The sequence below is a fragment of the Vicugna pacos genome, chromosome 18 (assembly GCF_048564905.1).
Source record: "Vicugna pacos chromosome 18, VicPac4, whole genome shotgun sequence".
Classification (NCBI taxonomy): domain Eukaryota; kingdom Metazoa; phylum Chordata; class Mammalia; order Artiodactyla; family Camelidae; genus Vicugna; species Vicugna pacos.
The window spans coordinates 33,731,562-33,750,384 of record NC_133004.1 but is presented as its reverse complement, the minus strand read 5'-3'; the positions used below and the strand labels follow the sequence as shown (position 1 = coordinate 33,750,384).

Sequence of the window (18,823 nt, the reverse complement as noted above, 5' to 3'; positions counted from 1 at the left end):
GGGCTGGGTGGGGCACAACTTCCTTGGGAGCTAGCTGGAGACAGACGGTCAGGAGGGAGAGGATGGGGGCCTGTGGGGTGAGCTGGCAGCCATGGAGATGAACTGAAGGCTGACTGGTCACTGAGGCGTGGACAGTGGTAATGGTTCCTGAGCTAGAGGGTACTGGAGTGGGGAAGGGTGATGGTTGGGCCAAGTTAAGTGTTGAAGAAACCAAAACATGGTGTTTAAGAACTTGGACTCTGTTGACCTCTCCAGGTCTCAGTTTCCTCCTCTGCAAAATGGGGATGATAATAAAAGTATCCCCTATTGTTGCTGGGAAGGTTGAGTTAGTGTGAAATGCTTAGCAAAGTACGTAAAACCTTTCATTACTGGCTTTTATCATCATGAGGCTATGACGATTATTGTGGTGGGGAAGAGGGCTTCCCAAGGGGAGACATCCCGGAGGGTGTGCGGGGCTGGATCTCAGGAGAAAGTTCTGGCGGGAGATGAGTTTTGGAACCCCTGGCAGACATGCTGGATGAGGACCTTTTGGGGGCATGAAGGGGAAGGAGAAAAATGGGCCTGGGGTGGGTCGCAGGGAAATGCCGGTGTTGGCCACAGAGTCAGGGCTCAAGAGGATTGGGGAGGAAGGTGCCCTCAGAGGAGAGAGAAGGGCCCGGGGAACAGGCAGCCTGGAGAGAAGGAGCATGGGCTGTGTCGTCGAGTGATACTGAGTAAGGTAAGAAATGGGGAAGTGTTTAGATCTGGCTACAGAGGCTGTTGGTGACCCTGGAGGAGGCCGTGCCAGGGAGGTGGGGGAGAGGCCCAGGAGGAGGGGTGGGCCGCACCACCGGCCCTGAAGGGATCTCACACACAGTATGGCTGGAGAGCGGCCCTGGAATTCTTGGCGATGAAGAAAATTGGGGAGAGCAAGGGTGAGGGGTTCAATTCCAAGAAGGAAATGGTGACAGAAAAACTCAATAAAGAGAAAGAAGAAGTGGCCCAGATCCTGGGGAGGATAAAAGATAACTGGCAATGACTCAAATCAGAAGTCTGGGAGACTCCGGACTGGCGTATGAACCGGGCTAGGGGCCACCGGCCTTGGAAGCACCTTGAACCTGGCCCTTCTGTTGCTCCCTTTCCTTAGGCTTGAGTTTCACCCTTGGTGGGTGAGACTGAACAAAACAAGAATACTGGATGAGTAAGATTCCATCTCTTCTCTCAAGCCGCCCAATATGCTTCCACGTTGCTTCAGCCAAAGACCCAGGTAAGACACTTCACCCTTAGCAAGGATAACTTGGCTCATTAAAGTATAGAATAGAACGTGTCCTTAATTCAACCTGCCCATTTTACAGATGAAGGCAGTGAGGCTCCAGCAAGACCTGAGGGTGTCTGAAACTCACAGCCTCATTTCAGGGAATCATGACTTTGACATTTTCAGAAAAAAGGATAGCAATTGAGGGAGATGATATAAACAAGGAAGTAACACTCAAGTAACTTGGGTATCCAAGTTACTTCTCTCCTCAGCTCAGTGAGATCATGAGTCAGTCACATCCAGCTTTGTCCACTGGCACCCTAGGGTGTTTGGACCCCTGGACAAGCCTGTGGCAAGAGGTCAGGGGCAGAGGGAAGGTCTGAGGAGATTTGGAGAGCAACCAGCCTTTCCCACCACCGGCATTCCTGACTCAGTAAGTCTCTGCTTTATCCCTGAGCCCAGAGGTGCTGACTGAAGAACATTCCAGAAGGATGGTGGAGAGGAAGGGACTGCATCTGATCAGCCATATACTAAGAGTGGGAACGGGGTGATGGAGAAACCAGGACAAAAGCTGCTTTAATTTAGGTCTGCTTTGCCTGAGCTAAGTGGAACTGAATAAGTTGGGGTCTGTCTCCTGTGTCTCTTCCTTGGTAAGAAGAGAACAGATATCTACTGGGCAGAAACCCTCAGATTTCTTGTGCATTTCCACCCCATATGCACCCACAGGACCCCTGGATTTTCTCTAAAGTTTCTGCCCTTCCTCTTGCTACAAGCAATCCATCTCACTTCTCTATCTTTGAAGATCAATTTCCTATCTATCTTGCCCTCAAATTTTCTCAAAACAGAATTTACTTGAATTCTGTAGTGTAGAAACATATGCAGGCATAGGTAGTCAGGAAGATGCTCTTCTCCAAAAGCATCCAGTCCTCCCTACAGTCCTGGATTCCTGTCTGTGGAATTCTGGTGTAATGCATGGTTTGGAAGCACTGGAGGATTTTAGCCAATGGTTGGTAAGCTTGGGTCCTGGAAGGGAGAAGCAGGCAGAGAGTAGTAACACCTTGATGGCAGAACAAAGGAGCTGTGATAATACTAAGATTTATATCACTGTGAACTTTATTTTTTCTAGTTTTATTGTGATATAATTGATATAGAGCATAGTGTAAGCTTAAAGTGTACAACATAATGATTTGATTTACATATATCGCGAAACGACCAAAATAGGGTTAATGAACATCCATCATCTCATCTAGGCACAAGAAATAGGAAAAAAAAAACAAAACTGTTTTCTCCTTATGATGGGAACTCTTAGGACTTACTCTCTTAACAACTTTCATGCATAACATACAACAGTGTTAATTATCTTTATCCTGTTGTGCATTACATCCTTAGGACTCATATACCTCATAACTGGAGGGTTGTACATTTGGACTGCCTCATCTAATTCCCCCTCCTCCACCTCTTGCCCTTGGTCGCCACAAATCTTATCTCTTTTTCTATGAGTTTGTTTGTTTTTGAAGTCTAATTAATTTATAACATTATGTTAGATCCTGGTACACAACATAATGATTTGATATTTCTATACATTTCAAAATGATCACCGTAAGAAGTCTAGTTGTCACCTGTCACCATACAATGATATTACATGGTTATTGACTATATTCCCCACATTGTACATTTTACTTCTATAACTCATTTATTTTGCAACTAGAAGTTTATACCTCTTAATCTCCCTCACTTGTTTGTCACCTTCCTCTACCCTCTACCTCTCTAGCAATCATCTGTTCTCTGTATCTATGACTCTGTTTCTGTTTAGTTCTATTTGTTCATTTGTTTTGTTTTTAGATTCCACATATAAGTGAAATCATAAAGGATGTGTCTTTGTCTGACTTATTTCACTTACCATGATACCCTCTAGGTCCATCCATGTTGTCACAAATGGCAAGATTTCACTATTTGTTTTATTGCTGAGTAATATTCCACTGTGTATAGATACCTTTTTTTAATCCATTTTTCTGTTGATGGACACTTAGATTGTTTCCATATCTTCGCTATTGTAAATTATGCTACAGTGAACATAGGGGTACATACATCTTTTTGAATTAGTGTTTTTGCTTTCTTCAGATAAATACCCAGAAGTGAAATTGCTGGGTCATCTAGTAGTTCTATTTTTAATTTTAGGGGGACTTCCATACTGTTTTCCACAACGGCTTTACCAATTTACATTCCCACTAACAGCGCATGGGGGTTCCCTGTTCTCCACATCCTGGCCAGCACTTGTTATTTGCTGTCTTTTTGATGATAACCATCTAGAGTGGTGTGAGGTGATATCTCATTGTGGTTTGATTTGCATTTTCTGATTACTAGTGATGTTGAATGTCTTTTCATACGCCAGTAGGCCATCTGTATGTCTTCTTCGGAAATTGGGCTAGATCTTGCTCCAGCGAGAGAGCCAGCCACCTTCACTTATGTTTTGGGGACTGGATGTCAGGCAGAGGAGGGGAAAGCTGGACTTTGGAGAAAAGGGACGGCTTCAGCTGTGCCCTGATTGGAGGCTGTCAGCTCTGGAGGCTGTCAGCTCTAGAAACTGGAGGAGGGGCACGTATCCTGGGAGCCGGACATCCTGTGATCGGCTGGGGGAGCGTACTTGGCTCTCTCTGGTTGGTCCTAAGTTGGAAGCAGGGACAAAACTTATGGAAGCTGTCAGTCATTAATCAAGACTTGACCATTTTGAGCCAATTATTATATGGGTTATTGTTTAGCTTCCTGGACCTGTTGCTAGAGAAAGTGGTCTGACTTCCTACAAGTCTGATTTACAGGCAGCAGGCTGGCTTCCTGGGCTGGTCCCTCTAGATGATGCTGGTATTTTGAGCTGGTTGCTGCAGATTGAGGGTCAGAGTTCTGTGTGTATACCTGTCGTCCACTTCTATAATTAGTCTCTTAGGATTTAGAAAATGTGAAGTAGTCACAAAGAGTCAGATACTGTACAGTCCTGAAGAAATGGGTCAGGATGTAGGGAAACAGATGTTTTGCGAGCTCTGTCTTCTGGTAGAGAGCACAGCATAACAGGAAGGTGGGTAACCCAAGCCTATTCGTTCATTTACTCAACACGTATATTCAGCAGTTGTTTGTTCCATGTTTCAGATACTGTCCTAGGGGTTCCTGCCCTCCAGGAAGTTACAGTGTCCAGAGGAAGAAGCACAGGTTACTGTGAGAGCACATGAGGGGTAGAGAGCTTCTCAGCCAGGGCGTGAGGAGGACCTGGAGGAAGTGACCCTCAAACTGAGACAAGAGTCGGGTGAAGGAGGAGAGGAAGTGAGTCTGATCAGGCGGTGCCGCCTGGGCAAAGACTGGGATGTGAGAGCAAGTGCAGGGGGAACACAGGTACCTCCTGATCTGTCCCCAACAGGTCATATTTAGGCCCACATCCTGGTGTAATTACTAATTACACCCTCTTTCACTTTCAAAAAGGTCCTGGTTGGTCACCCTAAATATGGTGCATTTGAGAAATATAAGGTTGAGAGGGAAGGGCAGTGGAGGTGAGCTGCAGAGGTAGGCAGGGGCCAGTGCACACAGGGCCACCAAGGTCACCTCACATACACGGGCTTTAGCCTCAGAGACAGGACAGCTGCATGCAGTGAGCTGGGCAGCCGTGTCCTGCCCAACAGGGTGACTCTGCTGAGCTGTCACCTCATGTCACCAAACACTCCCATTTTTATAGAGAAGCCACAAGTCTGGATTTCCCCCGGAAATCTCTCCATTTTTAAATGTGAGCAACTCATCAAAAACAAATAAACAAAGGAAACCATGGGGGTAAAACAAAACCTGAGGATTGGATTTGGCCCAAGGGTTGCCAGTGAGAAATCTCTTTCCTAAACTGTAAGTGGTTAAGAGCCAAGGGTAAAGAAAAAAAAAAAAAGAAAAAAAAGCCTGAGCGCTCCCTGGGGAAGGGAAATCCACACCACCGGGGCACACATCTCTGGGTCATCCCTCAAGAAGGAGGGAGGGGAAATACTTTCTTAGTACCTTTCTCATGCATCTACAGGGGAAACTGGTCAGTTTATTTCTCTAGTAGGTCATTTTGCCACCAGGAAGAAAGGGATCAAGAGGTAGGTCCCTCGCCGTGGTGCCCTCAGAGGGTGAGGATAAATACTTGGACACCAGACCAAGTGGGCTAATCAGGAAGGTCCTGCAAAGCATGACTGAAGCCCATGACCATCCCAAGGATGGATAGAGGACACCACTTGGGCCCCTCCACTTTGGGTCCCAGCCACACCATGAGCCATGATAAGAAAGGAAGACTAGGCCGAAATGCTAGAGTTGGGGTAGCAACCCCATCAGGAAGCCTTCGGGCTTTACCACAAGTTTAGTTTTGGGGGACCAAGTAGAAAACAGAATCTTTGGCAAGATTACAGTTGTATCAATTACAATACAGGGGCAGCTGCCTTATCGGAGGCCCAGAATACCAGTGTCTTAAAATATTGTAAATCAACTCTACTTCAATTATTTAAAAAAAAAAAAACCTCAAAAAAATAGCTCCTTGTAGCTGGTTGGTAGACTCTACCAGTATCAAGATAGTATTTATAACACTAAAATAAAAGAACAGCTGTAATTGAAAAAAAAAAAAGAATACCAGTGTCTTAAACAAGACCAATGGACATTTCTCTCTCCTTTAAGAGCATGAAAAATATGGAGTCCAGGGCTAATATGGTGGTTCTACAGGGTTGGAACCTAGGTTCCTTCTGTCCCCTCTGGTATTCTTGGGTGTTGTCCTCATCTGCAAAGTCCAAAACAGTGCACCACAACGTTCATGCTCCAGCTGGTAGAAAGACGGCAAGGAGAAAGGGAGGGCGCTCCTTCTTTCAAAGGACCTGACTCCAAAGTTGTTCACTCGCTCTACTCGCATCCCCTTAGGCAGAATCCAGCTACAAAGGAAACTGGGAAATGTTCTTTCACTAGCTGGTTGTATTAGTTATCCATTGCAGCATGACAAACCACTCCAAAACTCAGCGGACTGAAATAGCAACAATTTATTATTTCTCACAGTTCTGGGTGGTGACCATCTGGGCAGTTCTTCTGTTGAACTTGCCTGTGGACACAGTCGTTGGATGGCTGGACTGGGCTGGAAGGTCCAAGATGACCTCATGCATGCGGTTGTGCTACTGGTCAGCTGGGGGTTTCAGTTGTCTCCTCCATGTGGCTGCTCATTTTCCAATAGTCTGGCTGGCTCTCAGTATAGTGCTCTCAGGAGTCTGAGAGGGTGAGAGCAGAAGCTGCAGCACTCCCGACGGTCTGGGCTCTGGAACTTGCACAACATCCCTTCTACCATGTCCTATTGAGCAAAGCAAGCCGCAAGAGCAGCCTAGATTCCAGAAGATAGGGAGGTAGTCCCCGCCACTTGATGGGAGGAGCAGTAGGGTCAGCTTGCAAGGGAGTGGGATGTGGAGACACAATTCATCAGGGGTCGTAACTAGAACAATCTTCCATGGTGGCCCAGAGAATAACCTATTGCTAAGTAAGAAAAGGACGGTGGAGACGGCAGAGATTTGGTTTATTCTGAACCAAGGGACCCCAAAAAGTAAAAGCTCTACTGAGTTTGGCTTCTTACCCGAGGTTTCTGGCCTTGTTTATTAGTAACCCCGTGGTCATGCTAGGGTAATTTGTCACTAGACAGGATTGACTTTCTAACATCATAAATCTCCTATCTGCTGAATTCAGCACAACTTTCCAATGCAAAGAGGCTGATGTGGACTCTGAGCCTTAATTGCCCATCCAAGGACAATTGCCTCCAGGTAACAGAGGCCCTCGCCTTTCCTGGGACAGTTAAGGGCTTCTGGAGATCTTGAGGTCTTTCGACTTAAGGAAGGCAAAAGCATTTTTAACAGGTTTTGCAATCAGAAGAGGAAATTGTGTAGAACCACTTAAAGGTGGCATGTGTTGCAACACTCCCAAGGACATAAGGGCCATTGTCTCACTAGTCACCCTTAGATGACATCTTATTGCACTTTGAATAAAAGTGAAACTCGTCCCTCTGGCTTACAAAGTGCATATGCGCAAGCTTCTGCCCACTCTTCTAGCCCCACCTGTGCTGCCCTCGGACTGGAAGACGCTGTCTCTGCTTGAGTCCGTGTCACCTCCCCCAGGACCCTTCCCTCACCTTCCCTCCTTCCTATCACATCCGGAACAGGTGTCCAATTAAGCCGTGACTTTCTCTTCTTTCGATGGCCTCCATGCAGTTGCCATTTTTATCAACAAACATGTCAGTGATTTCCTATGTTCCCTTGATATTATCGCAGCTAAACAACAGCCGCCCTCTCCCCCCACATCCCCCGTGCCTGCTGCGGGCCACTCCTCTGAGGCCTTCGGGACAGGAAAAGAGAAAATCTTTGGAGCCAGACAGAGCCAGGTTTGAATCCCAGCTCCATTCTTTTCTCATCTGTCCAAACTCGGGCAATTGGGATGATCTCTCTTAGCCTCAGCTTCCCCGTAAGTGAATTCAGATACTATTATTAGCCAGCGGTGGCCACTTAGCAGGGCTGTTGTGAGAATGAGTCTAATTAGAATTAGACTCGGCTAAGGGCAGAGTCATGTTTACTGCCTTGACAAAGGTCAGGAGACGAGCATTGGCCCCAGCTCCCCCAAGGAGGGCTGGCTCCCTAGAAACAGCTGTCAAAACTTCACCTGCACACACTCTTGGTAGTAAGCGCTGCGGGTGCCTTGCCCAGATCCCTGTGGGCCTTGCCAGCCGCTATGCTCATCTGCTAGACTTCCAACTGGCAGCAATCTGTATCCCTTTCTCTGGCCACCAGAGCCCGCTCTGCCTACACTCAGGGCCAGCCAGAAGTGCCAGGGGATTAACACTTCCCTCCCAACCAAGAGCAGCCCTCAACCAATAACTGTGTGGAACTGGTGTATATATACCCCGGCTCCTTCCCTTCCTGGGTGGGAAGCGTAGAGAAGTGCGTGTTCTACTTAGTCTCCCAGGCCTCTCCTGTGGGCTTACACTCCAGGAGCTCATGTTACCTCTGTTGATAATACGCGCCTTTACTGGCTGCCTTTCCTTCCCCAGTTCATGTCCCACCCCCTCATTGGTATTTCCTGGGGCCGCCCTTAAATAAGCTTCTTCCACTCAAATTCTCCTCTTAGGTTCGCTTCTGGGAGAACCCAAGCTTCTGGGAATACATCCTATATATTATTTTACACATATGCAAAAATGACACACATTCAATTTATTAATTCACCATTGCTTGTCGTTGTGAGAGGTTGGAAATAATATATCAAAGGGAGACTGATTAAGGACGTTATGATCCACCCACACAATGGACCACTGTGCCACTATGTAAAAGAATGAAAAAGTACTTTACATCTTGGTATGAAACAATGTCTGAGCTACATTACTGGAAAGAGCAAGATGCAAAACAGTATAAATAACGTGTGCTGCCATTAAAAAAAAGCGTGTGTGTGTGTGTGTGTGTGTGTTTGTGTGTTGTATATGCCTAGAATCCTTGTGAAGGAGACCCCAAAACACATAACCTTGACTGTCTTTTACGAGAGAACTGAACAGCTCAGGGACCGGGATGGAAGGGAGATTTTTCACCACATATCCATGCACATCTTTGGATTTTTGTACTATGGGCAGATTTATCCATTCAAAGCACAAAAGTCGCACTGAAATAATAAATAAGTGAATATATAAAGGGAGGTGCACCATTGCTCATTGGACCTATCAGCTCTAGTGCAGGGCAGGCTGGACAGGCTCCCGATGGCTGGCCAGACCCTGGTTCAACCATGGCTTCTCTGTGTGGACTCAGCCCCAGCTGCACAGACCCCTGCAGACCTGCATGCTCGCCCACAAAAGGAGGTCTCGCTTCCTTCAGCCTGGGGAGGATGTGCTGTGTTCCCCTTTGTGTTCGCCCACATGAGCTGCCAGCACCTCTGTACCAGAGGAAGGACCAGTGGCACCTTCGCCCACACATGAGGAAGCCCAAGCAATTCCCTTCTGCCCAAGACGTGGTGCTGAAGGCCCTTGTCCCCATGCCAAAGACATCAGGACCACATACACAATTCACACACACACACTCACACACACACACACACATACACACACCAATGGAAACCCAAACAGGTTGCTCACTCCTGAGTGAGATGTCCCCGCCCCGGTCTCCTAACAGATGTGTCTGTCCAGTAGCCTGGGGACCTGCTCGCTCACTGGCCCAACCACATCCTGTTTGCTGCAGGAGAGGCCACTCGGTGGTGAAGGAGCCATCACTGGGGCGCAGCCGCCTGGGGACCACCTTCACTCATCATGTCCTTGTACTGCCGTTTGAAAAAGCCGAGCTGTGGAGGCAGAGGCAGAGGAGTGAGGGCACGGAGGCCAGGAGAGCGGGTAGTGGCAGTGCAGACCAGGAATGGAGACGGAGGGACCGAGAGACACAAAGAACTACATGGCAGAGCTTAGAAGAGACCTGGGGGAGTAGGGCAGGGAGGGAGATGGCATCAGTACTGGGGAAGAAAGGGAAGAAAAGGAGCAAAGAAATATAAAATAAAATATTAAGAAGAAGAACTACTTGTATAGTGGTTACTCTGTACCAGGGACTGTTCTAAGTGCTCTAGACATACCAACCCAATTATCTTCACAAAATGGGTATTTCTGGTCTCGTTTGACAGCTGAAGAAACTGAGGCTCTGGGACTTGCCCAAGGTCACCCAGCTGGCAGCACTGCTGGGAGTCGAACCCAGGAAGGAGCTGCTGGGTGAGAAGCAGCGAGGGGAGGGGGATGGGCAGGAAGCAGCCCAAGGGGATACCTTGTACAGGGCGGCAGTGATGAGGGCCAGGAGCACCAGCCCGCCCACTGAGCTGCCCACGATAAGCGGTACAGGATTGTGTACTTCGTACGGCTCCACCTTGGTCTCGGTCTGTGGCAGGGAGGGGGATGGGGTGCATCAGGGGAGAAAGATTCTGGACTTCTAGGGGTTCCCCAGTCAGATCTCGTGTGCTCCCTGAACCCAATGACCAACCCCTCCCTAAGCCCCCCAACCCCAGCCCTCACTCCACCTCCCCACCTCTCTCTCTCTCTCCCCCAAGTCCAGCCTCCTCTCCTCCCTCCAATGGTCCCTCGGTGTCCAAGGCAGATACCTGGGCCCTCACAAATGCGCTCTGTCCTGCAAGCAGGGCAAACGCCGAGTCATCAAACATGATCTCCGCTGTGCTCACAACCTGAAGGTGGTTATGTGAGGTCTAGGGGAGAGAGATGGTGGGAGCTGGATCCGCGGCCCCAGACACAGCAGGTCTGTGCCCAGCTGAGCCTCAGGCCCCCACACACCTTGATGTACCAGTCAAATGAGAGGTTGCCCTTGAGGGTGACACTGAATTCTTCCTGGACGCCGAAGGACGGGATGTCACACTGGATTCTCTGGCAGACAGCAATGGAGCAGTTCTGTGGGAGGGAGGAGAGGAGACAGATGGCCGAGAGAGCTAGGTGCAGAAAACACCCCGAGCCGTGTGCTCAGCCCACTCAGCTGAGAGGCGGTCCCGGGCCCGAGGGGCAGACCGCGCAGAGTCCGCACGCAGCCCCGAGGGTGGTCAGGCTTCTTCTCACCAGTACTGGGCTCTTGTTCAGCTCTGCCTGGAAGTCGGAGCGCGGTGGGGTGACCTCCTTGGTGTAGCACCTGCTGGAGAGGTTCTAAGGAAAGAGATAAATGATGGCTCCTGGGTCCACCCTCCAGGAGGCCAGATGGGCTGGTCCAGGAGAGGGGCGGGAATGGCTCCACGAGCCAACAAAGGAAACAAAAGCGATTTTTGGAAGGAACAGGGCTGAGGAGGGAGGAGTTGGGCCCACTCCTCAGGTCTGGCTGGGCTTACCTGGGAGAAGGTCACCTGGGGCCGGTCCCACACGGTTATCTGGTTCAGCCGGATAGGGACCCAGAAGATCACACTGATAGGGAGCTTCTTCCCGCCCAGGTTGTTGAACTGTGTCGGGGGGAAGGGGCAGATATGAGGGCTCTGGCCTCTCCGCCCCACCAGCAACTAGAGTCAGCTCTCTGCTCCCCACAGCCGCGTGCTGAATAAGGCCTCGCAGACCCCAGGCGCCCACCTCCTGATGCTCTCCGGGAGGCAGGAGAGTGTGCTGGTTAAACACTCATCCAAGAGCCAGACAGACTGCTCCTACAGTGGCTCTTCCACTTAAGGGGACTGAGACTGTGGGCATGTTCTGTTAACCTCCCTGAGCCCCAGTTTCTTCATCTGTAAACTGGGGATGATGAGCGTGCCTCCATTACAGAGTCGTCATGAAGATAAAGTGAGTTACCTCCATATGTATGTATACACACAGAACATAAGTGTGTGCTTGTGTGTGCAGAGTCAGAGCGAGCTTGGAAACGAGCCTGGCACAAAGCAGGCTCCTCAGGCAGGCTTCCCCCCATTCCTTCCACGTCCCCATCATCTTGATTTCCCTCCCCAGCTCCTTCTCGGTTCCCCACCTGATACTGATGCTCTATAATGTGCCTGGTATTCTCTGAGGCTGTGAAGTTGAGATACTTGGTGGAGACCTCGAGGCTGGTGGGAGAAAGAAGAAGGGGCAGGAGGACAGAACATCAAGGGTGTCCTGGGAGAGGGGTTCAGCCTAAGGGTATAAGGGGGTACGAGTGGGACAGTGTGCAGGGACGATGTGTATCCGACACACAGCGTGCCAGTTTGGACCCCTCACACACACACACACGCACGCACAAGTACACACCATGCTCACAGCCTCAGATTCACACCCAGGCACACGTGTACAGACCCGCGCACACAGATAGGCAGTGGACCACATCCGCCCCGTGGTGAAGGCAGAGCAAAAGCCCCAGAAGCCAGCACCTGTTGACCAGCACGTAGATGGCATATTTCACAGGCAGCTCCAGCTGGAATTCGGTTTTGTTGGTCCTGGGCATGTTGTTCTCACTGAAGGGAAGCAGAGAGTTCCGACCAGCTCTTGAGAACTGAGAGTCAGCCTTTCCTTCTCCTTCTCCTTCTTCCTCTCCCTCCACCTCTAACCGACCAACAAGTCCTCTCCTCCCTGCATCCTAAACACTGTTCTCTAAATCCAACAGAGGAGACAGAGCTGTTCAGAAAGACCAGGGCTGCCCCTCCGTAGCCCAGCCCATCTCTACTCGCCTGGATGTTAGCAGCACCTTCTTCTCACTGGTCCCCTGAATTCAAAACCACTCCCACCCCAATCCCCAGCCCTCCGGGGGAGTGGCCTGTCTAGCTGTCTAGCTGTCTAGCATACAAATGTAAGCAGGTCACCCTCAAGTTAAACTGCAAATTCCCCGGTGGCCCCCATCACTTGTTTTATGACACGGCCCATTCCTAACCAATGCCTTAAATCCTGCATTAGGCACTCAAACACAGCCTGGTCTTTGCAGTCTCCAGGACTTGCTTGGCACACATTGCCTTCTTTCTGCCTTCATGCCCACCTTCAATCTGTGCCTTTGCTCGGCTAACTCACAGCATGAATGTATCATCTTCGGGAATCTTCTCTGAACACTAAGCTGCCAAGAACACTGGACATTGTTCATTTCATGCTGTGTCATAATCATCAGCTTTCCTGTCCACCTTTGCCACTAAATCATAACCTCTGTGAGGGCAGGAACCACAACTGTCTCACCCACCACAGTCCCACCAGCGCTAGACACCACGCCTGGCACATGGTGGGTGCTCAGCTGGTGTTCGCTGAGTGAATGAATGAGCTGAAGGGAGAACCACTGAGGAGAGGGCAACGGTCCACCTGAGCAGGTGACGGGGGCCTCAAAAGGGAGGGTGCCGGCGGGAGGCTGGGCAGAGCACACCTGGTCACGTTGGCCTTGAGAAGCAGTTTTTTTCCCAGCGAAGCATCAGGGTTCACATCAAATGTGACATTAAAGGTGACCTGGAGTTGGAGAAAGGAGAGACAGTGACAAGACTAAGAGAGAAGAAACAACCCAAATGTCCACCACCTGAAGAATGGATAAATAACATGTGATACATCCATACCGCAGACTATCATTCAGCAGAAAAAGAATTGGAGTGTTACTACAGGCTGCAACATGGATGATCCTTGAAAACACGATGCGACGTCAAAGAAGCTAGTCACAAAGGCCTGCACAGTGTATGATCCCATTTATACGAAATATCTGGAATAGGTGAATCTAGAGACAGAAAAAAGGCCAGTGGCTGCCCATCACTGGGAGAGATGAGAAGACACGGGCTGCTGCTAAGCGAGCAGCGTCTTCTTGGGATAATAAAGTACTCTAGAATGGATCACACTGAGGGAACCACAACTCTGTGAACATACTGAAAGACACGGGGACTGTACGCTGGAAATGGGCGAATTGTATGGTACATGAATTTTATCTTAAGAAAGCTGTTTTTCGAGAAAAAAGAAACCTCTACTTTAAAAGAAGAAGAAGAAAAGGAGAACAATGCAGAAGACAAAGGAGGAAAGGCAGCAGCCTGACCTCTGAGTTGTCTGGGAAGATGGGGTGGTTGATGTTACAGGGGGTGCTCTTCAGGGTTCCAGACCCTCCAGTGAAGACGTCAGACTCGCAGCTCAGGCGCCAGGACCTCTGTGAGCGCTGGTTCTGGAAAGCAAGCAAGGCCGAGGTGGTGATGTCAGCCACCAGCCATGGGGACGGGGAAAGGAAAGTCAGGCAGAGCCTGAGAAGGGTTTGGCTACCTGGGCACCTGACACCCTCCGAAAGGACAAGCCAGACGGGTAGAAGAAGGTGACTTGAGTTCTGTAGGAGTCCTCGCCCTGGTTTCTTACAGTCAGCGTGACGTTCAAGTCCCGGGGACCACCCACCACCAGGGTGTCCAGGCTGTGGAAGGAACAAGCCAGGCCATGAGATGCTGAGGGCTTTCCTGCAACAAGTCTGCTCTGACGGGAAGGAGGCATGGACACTTGGAGAGAGTGGAGGAGGCAGCCACGCAAACGTTTCTGAAGCAGCTGCTCTAGGCCAGACTCCCTTGGGTAGGTTTGGAGGTAGGAATGAGGACCAGAAACTCACTTCATAAAACTGAAGGTGATGCTGAGGTCATCCTGGCAGATACTGTCATTACCACAGTTCTTCTCAAAGGGAAACTGCCAAAAATAGAAGATGAGAAACAGAAAGGAGATCACAAAAAGGTATGAAACGAAACAAGAAAATAAAATATTGAAAGAAAATTATGTGAAATGAAATAAAATGAGCTCCAATCATTATGGCCTCTGGTCCCTTCCAGGCCCCTGCAGGACCCCAACTCCTGGACTCACCGAGGCTGTGAAGAGTCTCTGAGCATCTACAGCCAGCACTGGCCTGAGGTTCCCGAAAGAGGGCGAGGGATTCCCCACCAGAGAGAAGTTGAGGCGCAGGGCAATGGGGGTCACTGAGTCCTCTACACAGTCCTGAGAGATAGTGGGGATTTGGTGGTCTGCCCTCCTCAGCCTCCCAAGCCCACCCCATACTCGGAGGACCACCCCTGCTGACCCACTCACCATTAACCATAGCTGCAGGGTCTCACACTTCCTACTCAGCCCCAACGTCTGCATACGCCTGCGCGTGCTGTTCTTTGTCTCATCAAAGATGGCCTGGGAATGTGGGCGGCCTGGGTCCAGAGCCAGGTCATATGTGATGCTGCTCTGGGTATCTCCTGCAGGGGCAGGGAAGAAAGGTGCCTGGCTTTGCCTCCAGCTCCTGCGCTCCCCAGTTGGATGACTCTGAGCATGTTAGCTGACCTCTTGGTGTCTCTTATTTTTAAACTGAAGATAATAATTTTTTATCATCCCAGTGGTGAAAATGAAATCGTGTCTATAAAGCATTTATTATAGAGCCCAGCGCATAGTAAGTGCTCAGTGAATAGCAGCTATTCTGTTACATACTAGAAAATTAAGTACCTTTTTTTTTCCTGGCTACTTTTAACATTTCTCTTTGTCTTTGACCAGTTTGTGCCTTGATATGGTACAATGTCTAATGTTGTATGCATCAGTATAATGTATCAAGTTATGATTTCCTTTATATTTATCCTGCTTTGATTTGGTAGAGAATCTTGATGTCTCTCCAATTGTAGAAAATTCTTTACTATCTTTTTTTAACTATTGCTTCTTTCTTATTCTCTCTCTCTTCCTTTTGGAATTCCAATTACATGTGTGTTACATCTTTTGCCATGTCCCATATGTCTCTTATAATTTTTTTCTGTATTTTTTTCATCCTTTTTTCTCTGTGTGCTCATCTGGGTACTTTCAATTTATTTTCCTTCCAGTTCACTAACTCTCTGTACTGCTTCTTCTTTTTTTTAATTGACGTATAGTTGATTTACCATATTGTGTTAGTTTCAAGTATACAGCAAAGTGATTCAGTTACATGAATTTTTTTCAGATTCTTCTCCACTATAGGTTATTACAGATATTGACTATAGCTTCCTGTGCTATACAGTAAATCTTTGTTGTTTATCTATTTTATATATAGTGATGTGTATCTGCTTGCTTCTAATCTGCTGTTAAATCTATTTATTGAATTCTCAGTTTCATTCAGTTTATTTTTCAGTGCTAGTGTTTCCATTTAACTTCATTTTATGAATTCAAGGTTTCTTATGAAGCTCTTCATTTCCCTTATCGTCTTAAAGATGTTCATTGTAGTTATTTTTAAAATTCCTACCTGATAACTTTAATTTCTGAATCACCTGTGGGTCTATTGTCTATTGTTCCTCTTGGTTGCTGGTCTCAACGGAGCATGTCCCAGTAGAAGGACCAAGGTGGTTTTCAAAGCCCCTCTCAAATCTCTTCTTCCCTAGCAATGGAAAGCTGCTGAATTTCTGCTCACCTCTTTAGCTCTACAGTTGCTGTCATCCACTGAGTTTCTGGGAGCATTGGCCTGGATATGCATGGCTTAAGAGTCGGCCAGTGACTTGAGAGGAATTACTGTGTAGATCTGGGGACACCCTCTCTATAATTCTCTCTTCTCCAAGACTTTGCTCTCAATTTCTAGCCATGCTGCCTGCCCCAAACTCTGAGTGCTGTCTCCTCAGCTCAGTAAGATTACTGCTAGAAAGCTAACTGTACCCCCACCCCATTTCTCTCTAGTACCACCATTACTCATCTCCACCCCAAGCACAGTGCCACTCTTTGAGAATAGAAACAAGGGAGGAAGTCGTTAGTTGTGATAAAATGTATACCTGAATGCTTTGTGAATTTGTGTTTGGGGTCATCAACTCAACTTCCCCTTTCGATGAGTTTAAAAAAAAAAACCCTGATTAGTTTACAACTGTGGGGCCCTTTGTTCGCTGGAGAACCAGGAAAGTAAGGGAATGCCACGTGCTCACTTTTTTGGTGGGGTTTCCTGGGCCTCCTCACCCAGTAGAGGAACCACTTGTTCATTCCATCCAAGCTTGAAAAAGGTTGTTGGAGCCTGTGACAACTTCACTCTGGGCCACCCATCAATGTCCCCAGTCATTTAAGCTCTTGAGCCTCACCCACCCAGCCTCACCTTCTCCTAGCCGGTCCCACGTGCTCTTGCGGACTTGGAGGCAGATCTTGACCTCCCCAGCCCTCCGGCTTTTCACCACCTTTTCAGTACACTCATATACACTCCTTGCCACTTCCCGGGGTGTGAACTCCATGGTCACTTCAACTCTCAGCACAGGCTGGGACCTGGTGGGACACCAGAGGGCCATCAGAGGCCTTCATACAGCAAAGCCACTCCTTAAAAAGAAGATACCTTGTGCGCTCTGAAAGAGGCTCTCACCTGAGCAGCAGCACGTGCCCCTGGGCCCCTACGGCCAGGTCCACCAGTCCATCCATTGTGAGATCCCGGCCTCCACTCAGTGATTGACCAAAATGCTGGAGTCTGAAGGAGAGCTGAGAGCCTGCGATCCGCTGAGGGTAGTGAAGAGGAGGGGAGACAAGGATGGGAAAGAACTCAGTCTCCCAAGGCGACCCAGGGAGAGACTGGGCTCCACTCAAGTCTCATCTCCCACAGCTTCTCAAGGAGTCAGGGATCAGGTTTTAAATCACAGCCTTGAGATGATACCCAAAGTTTTCATGAATTATCTGGGTTTTCCAGGGAAAACAAAAAGTTTCACAGGAAGGAAGTGACATAGTATACTACTTGACTCAGCTGAATCTCATTTACATGGTCAGGGTCATGCGAACACTGAACGCCAATCTAACCAAAAATATCCTATAAATTTAAGGAAGGGGAAGTGGGATGGAAGGCATGTGAATATGTGATAAGACGGGTCTGTAAGAGAGCTCAGTTCCCCCTTCCAGGGTGGGAAGTCAATATGGAAACAAAAGTCAAGAAGAAGCAAAATAATCGTATTTGGGGGGAGTACGGAGAATCATTGAGAGGGCTCAAAGTGCTGTCCTGAGAGAAGGGGAAATGAAGAGGAGATCACAGTGTGGGTGTGGAAATGGCTGTTTTTCATAACGAGCCATTCAGATCAGTTTTGACTCGATGTGCAATAGTAACACTGAAAGGATAACAGCCAAGTACGTTAAGAAATTTTAATGGTGATTTTGTCATGTACTTAGTGCCACTGACGTGTACACTTAATGTGTACATTAATGTTATGTGTACACTTAATGCTTAAAATGGTGAGTCCTAGGTCATGTACACTCGTCAACTGACAAGAAGCAGAGGGAAGTGTGGGACGCTGGAAATGTGCTATATCTTAATCTGGGAGGCGCTTACTCGGGTTCACAGATGTGAAAATTCATCACTTAAGATTTGCATGTTTACTGCACGTACGTTATATCACAAACTGTTTTTTAGAAAAATATATCATATTCTGTTGGGAAGTTTTGCTTTGAAATTATATACTATGGTAGTTGCCCCAGTGCCTCCATTAAAAATAAAAAAAATAAATAAATATAATTACCCCCGGGGGGAGGGTATAGCTCAGTAGTAGAGTGTGTGCTTAGCATGCACGAGGTCCTGGGTTCAATCCCCAGCGTCTCCATTAAAAATAAACAATAAATAAATATATATACTATGGTAGTTGGGAGACCCACAGCATGTTTGCCTGTCCAAACACTGACCATTCCCACCCACAATCATAGGAAAAGAGCAAGTGAAAAAGGCAAACAGTAGAACATTAGAACTGTATGATCCTTTTTGCATCTGTTTTTCTTTCCAAAGCCTGTGGTGGTGAGGGGGGCTGGGTGGGTGTGTGTCTGGGTGGGGGCGGGGGTGTGGGTATGTAGTTGTGGATGGGGCTGGGTGGGTGTGTGGACTCTCCCCTTACCCTTGTTTTCTGTTTCAGAGTGAGTTCCGGTGCAGGGAAGGGAAGGGAGCAAGGGCTTTCACTGTTTACCTTAGATGTTTAAATTTGCACAAGTGTGTAAACCTCTTGCAAATAAAATAGAATAAAACTAGAGCCTTCTAGTTTTTCCCATTATACAGAGAAACAACAGGTGCCAATGAAAACAAGCATAATTACAATATTCACACAACTGTGGGAAGAGGTTCCATGACACAGACAGAAGAAGTACATCAGGCAGTGATGCTTAGAATAAGTGTTGGTAGGACTGAACCTCTGGGGTGAAGAATTTGGCAGGAGAGAGAAAGGACGTAAGAAAAATGTGAGCATGGAACAAAGCCA

The 18,823-nt window shown here is 48.2% G+C and overlaps 1 protein-coding gene across 2 annotated transcripts in view; it reads right to left on the bottom strand.

The window, feature by feature from the left end:
* Positions 1-8,445: 8,445 nt before the first annotated feature.
* Positions 8,446-18,823, bottom strand: part of ITGAM (integrin subunit alpha M) — a 37,087-nt gene continuing 26,709 nt past the window's right edge. For both annotated transcript variants that reach the window (XM_072942994.1, XM_006201331.4), the window contains exons 15-30: positions 16,966-17,096; positions 16,708-16,871; positions 14,721-14,875; positions 14,499-14,630; positions 14,254-14,327; positions 13,923-14,064; positions 13,705-13,827; positions 13,057-13,136; positions 12,086-12,169; positions 11,710-11,785; positions 11,093-11,200; positions 10,830-10,913; positions 10,554-10,667; positions 10,367-10,468; positions 10,036-10,146; positions 8,446-9,568 (exon numbers count right to left, since the gene is read on the bottom strand). In XM_072942994.1, the coding sequence (XP_072799095.1) occupies positions 9,497-9,568; positions 10,036-10,146; positions 10,367-10,468; positions 10,554-10,667; positions 10,830-10,913; positions 11,093-11,200; positions 11,710-11,785; positions 12,086-12,169; positions 13,057-13,136; positions 13,705-13,827; positions 13,923-14,064; positions 14,254-14,327; positions 14,499-14,630; positions 14,721-14,875; positions 16,708-16,871; positions 16,966-17,096 (1,752 nt within the window). In that variant the 3' untranslated portion in view covers positions 8,446-9,496. The remainder of the gene's footprint in view (positions 9,569-10,035; positions 10,147-10,366; positions 10,469-10,553; positions 10,668-10,829; positions 10,914-11,092; positions 11,201-11,709; positions 11,786-12,085; positions 12,170-13,056; positions 13,137-13,704; positions 13,828-13,922; positions 14,065-14,253; positions 14,328-14,498; positions 14,631-14,720; positions 14,876-16,707; positions 16,872-16,965; positions 17,097-18,823) is intronic.